General features: G+C 31.3%; 1 protein-coding gene across 1 annotated transcript; it reads left to right on the forward strand.

Annotated features, from left to right (window-relative positions):
* Positions 1-4,706: 4,706 nt before the first annotated feature.
* Positions 4,707-5,986, forward strand: LOC137829014 (laccase-4). Its single transcript, XM_068635810.2, has 2 exons — positions 4,707-4,854; positions 5,067-5,986. The coding sequence occupies exons 1-2, from the start codon at positions 4,707-4,709 to the stop codon at positions 5,984-5,986; spliced, it is 1,068 nt and encodes a 355-aa protein (XP_068491911.2).
* Positions 5,987-6,400: the final 414 nt, after the last annotated feature.

Below are 6,400 nucleotides of genomic sequence, written 5' to 3' on the forward strand. Positions count from 1 at the left end.
AAGAAACTTATTCGAAAGTACACTTTCATCATAACACTACCTCACAAAATTAGCTTCGTGAAGTGAGGTTTGCACCTCACTCGTGTGTCTGTGCGTGTGACTTGTTAAAAATATAGTTAATGAGTGACCTCCAACACACTCTCTCACATTAAATATTGCACATCTTGACCATGAGAATAAAAGGTTATTTGATAAGGAGTGATAATATATGCCCAATAAAACTTGTTGTCATCTCTGAAAAAAGACTTAAGTGTAACTTAACATTACAAAACTAACTTATAAGGTGATGTTTACACTCATTTATATACTCTAATTTGGGTATAATTGATGTGAGATTAATGTATGAAATGGATGATGAAATGTATGTGATGGGCAAAATAAAGGTAAAAGTTCATTGTTAATATGTATATACATATATAATGGTATCTATGTGATATGTGACCTCTTGTTGGTGTATGGATACCTAGGATGGTCAACCTATGTAATAAGGTATTAAGCATGTTAATTCATTTAAAAAAGAATATATGTTTACTTCACTTATTAAGTAATTTAGGAATGACAATAGGTAAAGGAGGGAACGGGTAATACCCGCTACTAGCATTATAAAAAAAAATCTACCTTGTTACTTGTTCCGCTATGCAAAAAAAAATACTCTGTAGATTTCCTTTATACATGTGAATATTTTTTATTTTTATTTTATTTTAAATAAAAATATTTAAAAATAATTATTATTTAAACTATAAATTTAGATAAAAAATTGATTTTAAATAAAATTAAAATAAAATTGTATCTGAAAATATTAATGCAAATAAATTTGATATTTCTAAAAAATAATTTTAAATAAGTTTCATCACAAAAGTATAAGTTTTAAATAATTAATTATTTTCAAAAACAATGTGAGTTTCATAAGGAGAAAAAAAAATATAAATATGTCAAATTAAATTTTAAATATTTTTTCAACCGTTAATATTTCCTTTACAAAAAACTTTATCTTGATAATTTTTTTTAAAATATCTAAATAAAATTCATTAGTAATGAAGATGGGGTACCATACCTCTCTGGTTAACAAACAAATAATTAAAATATTCATATTCATTACCTATATGTATCTATTAAATATATTTATTTAGTATCTATTATGGATTTTACGTACTAATATTTATGGGTATCTAATCATATATATTAAGACATTAGATGATGAGAAGTTAAAGGAGATTTATGCATTTGACTTGGATAAGTAAGTGCATGAACTACCATAGTTTGAGACAAATGTTAGTCTCTAGTGGAGCATGATTAATACGAATATATTTTCTATAAGACGTTGTGTGGTGATTACATTGTGCACTAGGAATATGACTGATGATTCTAACATTTTTTTTTGATGTTGTTTCAATTAATATTTTACATTAGGGATGTTGTTAAATGATACCTTCATTTTGTTGACGATGTAACAATCTAATCTGCTTATGACATATTATCTTAAATAGGTGATGATATGTGATATATGTGTGTGTTATGTATCATAGTTGAATTCTTGATTATAAATTAACTCACCCCTTTCATGTAAGCTTGTTAACTATTATAATCGTACTTGACACTGAAGCATATGATGTTGTGAGTTGTCTTTGTAAATAAGATTCCTCAGTTACCTCCTTTGAGAGAGATAATTTTTTCCATTGATCTTATATCGTGTCTTGGGATAATATACATGGCTCCATACAAGATGACACCGACTAAGTTGATAGAGTAGACAAAAACATGTTAAAGATGTGTTGGAGAAACGACGGATCTAATCGAGTGTTTGTGCATGGGGTTCTTTGGTTTTGTTGGTAAAAAATAAGTATACATCATCAAGATTATGCATTGATTGTAGATAGTTGAACAAACTGGTTATAAAGAACATGTACTTGTTTCCCATGATTGATTATTTGTTGGATCAATTGCATGGAACGGTGGTGTCAAATTAAAATGAAGGTTAAAGATGTGCAAAAGAAAACTTTTAGGACTCATATGGTCACTATGAGTATGTAATCTTACATTTTGAGGATTATATAAATAAAGTCTTCAAACAATATTTAGACTAGTTTGTGGTGGTGTTAATTGATGACATAATAATTTATTCTCATACACATGAGGAATATAAGCCACATTTAATGATAATGTTGGGTGTCCAAGGAGATGAGAAATTGTGTGTCAAGTTGTCCAAATGTGAGTTATAGACACCAAAGGTGTAGTTTTTGGGACATGTTATCTCAATTGATAATATTTACATTGATTCTTCTAAATTAAGGTTGTTCTACAGTATAAGGGTCCTAATATTATGTTTAACATCACAAGTTTTGTGAGATTGTTTGGTTCTTGCAGAAGATTCATAAAAAAATTATATAAGATATTAGCTTATTTGACTCAGTTGATCGATAAGGATCAACCTTTTATCTTAGTCGAAAGATGTGAGTAGTAGTTAAAATATATATTAACCAGTCTTTTGGCGTTGATAATTTCTTGTATGAGTAAACCCTTTAAATTTTATTATGATGCATTATATGTGGGTTTGGGTTGTGTGTTAATGTAGAAGAAAAATGTTATTTATACTTCTCAATTGTTAAAGGTGCATGAGAAAAAGTTAATTTACCTGTGATCTAAAGTTGTTAGCATTTGTGTTTGTTTTGAAACTCTAGAGGCATTATTTATATGGTAGTGAGATATGATGAATTTAGTGACCACAAGAGTATGAAATATTTGTAGGATAAGAAAAAAATTTAACATGAGACAGAGAACATGGAGTTATTGGAAGATATGACTTTCAATTGAATTACCATATATGGAAAGCTAATGTTGTTGTTAATACTTTGAGTTAGAAGATAATGTAATTATTTGATATGATGTTTATATGGTTGGAATTGCTACAAGCTTTCAAATATATGATTTTAAATATGATAATGTGATATGATCATATTAGTTGTAACATGTTGATTCTGATTGATGACTTTCTAGGTATGATATGGAAAAACAATTGTAGAATTATAGTTTGTGGTGTGCCAAAGAGTTGTTAGGTACTTACTAAGCAAATGACTTCTCAATTAGATCAATAAGATATTGTGTTTTAGGGAAAAAATGTGTGTATAGACGATGAGTTGAAGTATATCACTACAAAAAAAACTTTTATTAGATTGGGCCAAAGGTGGACACTAATCACAAAAAGCCCACGCAAAGATGCAATTAACGTGGGTTTTGCCTTCACACAACTTTGAAGCTAATATCCCCGTCGCAAAAAAAAATGTCGGGTGCGTGGCGTCGCAATAAGTTGGCTTGCGTGGGTTTTGCCTACAAGTTGCCAACACAAAAAATTACAAATGTTAACTTAAGCGGGGGCTTAGCCTTGGGCAGAAAGTGATGGTTTAGGCTTAGCTAGGGGGACAATAAAATTAGCGTGGGCTTAGCCTTGGATAAGGGGACAATAAAATTAAAAATAAAGCTTGGGCTTAGCCTTGGATAGTGGCACAATAAAATTAGAATAAAGCGAGGGTTTGACCTTGGTAAAGTGATAATGAAATTAGAATGGGCTTAACCTTGGATATGTGGACACATAATTTTTTTTTGTATGCACTATTTTTGGCAGCTATTGAACTCCACTTTTAAATAAAAGTTTAGATTTTAAATATTAAATATTATTTTTTTTAATTTTTTTTTGCAATAACATTAAAAAGAAAAAAACATCAATAAATTGATAAATTAAAAACTAAAAAACAGCAGCTATTGAACTCCACTTTTAAATAAAAGTTTAAATTTTAAATATTAAATATTAATATTTTTTAATTTGCTTTTTTTTTATAAGTTAAAAACTAAAAAACAAAAGAAGATGTTTGTATTATTTGGTGTCTTTGTATGAGATGTTATAAAGGATAATAAGAATTAAGTTTAATTAGTTATAGCATACATTTCACTGTTATCTAAATTCATAATGACTAAAGAAGATTAAAAATACAATGCATAAAATCTAAAATTGATGGTTTTTCATATAAGAATTAAAATGTAAAATTTGTTAAACTACAAGGACTACCAAGAAATTTAACCAAATAATGATTTATGTAGAATTTTCGTTGTCTTTTTACTGGTAGAAATTTAAGGAATTTAGGGTTTCAAAATAAGTCCCTTTTAGTATTTTCTTCCAAACAAGCTAATATACATGTACAGTGATATCTTGGTGGCTGCAAAAGAACAATGAACTGAAATTCATAATTAAAGATCTTGAACTAGGAGTAGTTGCCTTGCCACCATCTCTTTCAAGAATATATATTTAAGTAAAAGTCAACTTACTGATATTTGATACTAGTAAGCAGCTACCACTTCCTGCAGCCAAAAGGCTCAACACAGACCATAGTAGTTTCTAAGATGTTGAGAATGATGTTGGGGCTTCATCCAAATACAACTAAAATTATAACATCATAAAGCTCAACCATCAATTGTGAATATTATTGTAAAAAAAAAGAGATAAATGAAGGAAAAGAGAAGAATTATTAAAAATAGTGTTATAGACTATAGTGCTTAAAAGTAGTTTCTATTAAGAGGGCCTTAAGTAAACATAGCCAGTTGTTATAAGGTGGCCTTAATGCATACATAAACTACAGAACACACTACAGACATTCCGCTAAATACATTCATTGATGATAACAGATAAAAGAGTTTCTCAAGAGATTCACACCTAAATGACAAGAACCCAATGTGGTGAATGGTGGAAATCAAATACTGAGGCTGTAATAAATGAAGCTTTGAAATCTGGTTTGGCACCTAATGTCTCTGATGCTCACACAATTAATGGTCATCCAGGACCTGTCCAAGGCTGTGCTTCACAAGGTAAAGTCAGATTACTAAACTCTAGCCTTTTGGTGTGATTAGACCAAGCCAATGTGACTCAAAAATTGCAATTAACAAGTTCTACTCAATACCTAAAGCCAAAGGAAAAAAATGGCAAACTCAAAAGTCACATCTTATTTCTCTTTATTTTTGGTCTTCAAATATTTGTAAGAAGAATGTTTGAAAACAAAAAAACTTTCTTTGGTGTGCAGAAAGATTTAAGTTGGATGTTCAACTAGGAAACGCCTACTTGCTAAGAATCATTGATGTTGCACTCAATGAAGAGCTTTTCTTTAAAATTGCTGGTCATAAACTCACTCTTGTTGAAGTTGATGCAGTCTACACAAAACCATTCAAAACTTATACCATTGTCATAACACCTGGCCAGACCACAAACGTGCTTCTAACAACCAAACATGCAGCTGGAAAATACTTGGTTGCAGCCTCTCCTTTCATGGATGCTCCTATTGCAGTAGACAACAAGACTGCCACTGCCACATTACACTATTCAGGCACCCTTAGTTCCAACCTCACCACCCTCACTTCCATGCCTCCCAAAAATTCCACCATTCTTGCTACCAGTTTCACTGACTCTCTCAGAAGCTTAAACTCTAAAAAGTATCCAGCCAGAGTCCCTTTGAAGATTGACAGAAACTTGCTCTTCACTGTTAGTCTTGGTATCAACCCTTGTGCTACTTGTGTGAATAATAGCAGGGTGGTAGCAGATATCAACAATGTTACCTTTGTGATGCCTAAAATTTCTCTTCTCCAAGTACATTTCTTCAAAATTAAGGGAGTTTTCATAGATGATTTTCCTGGAAATCCTCCTGTATTTTATAACTTCACAGGAACACAACCATCCAATTTAAATACCGTGACTGGAACAAAGCTATATAGACTTGCTTACAATTCTACAGTTCAATTAGTCTTGCAAGATACTCAAATGTCCCAACGCTTCTTCTTCCACTACCTTTCAAAACCATTCCACTACCTAAGCATCCACCTAGGTATTAGTGATCCAGAAGACGTTGTTATAGCTATAAGAAGAAAACTTAACTCTAGTTATACTCATTCAAACCTTTCATGGTTATCTAAGGCTATCCAACTTCAAATCGCTGCTACTAAAAATTGATAGAATAGTTGTACTTTAAATCACGATGGAGAAAATGAGCAGTGGAAGAAATAAGCAGGGGAGGGCAAGTTTTCACACTTAGTCGGACATAGCTATTAGGAATATCATCTCTAAATTAGCAAGAGCTGGTGTGACCATGATTCCAGACACACTTAGTCGCACAGATACATGTGGTGTACACTTAGTCGCACAGATACATGAGACTTTGATTGCTACGGTGCTGATATGGTGGTTTTGGAATGCACTCAACTGGATGTGGCTGAGACCTAAGAGGATAGAGAGGCATCTCAAGGAACAGGGTATCCAAGGGAATTCCTACTGTCCCTTGGTTGGAGACATTAGAGATATGATTAAAATGATTAAGGAAGCCAAATCTAAACCCATGGCTCCTCACTCTAATGAAAAAAATCAAGA

The sequence above is a fragment of the Phaseolus vulgaris genome, chromosome 7, assembly GCF_051622355.1.
Source record: "Phaseolus vulgaris cultivar YP4 chromosome 7, ASM5162235v1, whole genome shotgun sequence".
NCBI lineage: Eukaryota > Viridiplantae > Streptophyta > Magnoliopsida > Fabales > Fabaceae > Phaseolus > Phaseolus vulgaris.

Bases quoted from the DNA above. Each gene is read 5' to 3' on its own strand.
- LOC137829014 (XM_068635810.2), top strand. From the start codon at position 4,707: ATGACAAGAACCCAATGTGGTGAATGGTGGAAATCAAATACTGAGGCT. The intron at 4,855-5,066 runs GTAAAGTCAGAT...TTTGGTGTGCAG, and splicing joins CCAAGGCTGTGCTTCACAAG to AAAGATTTAAGTTGGATGTT.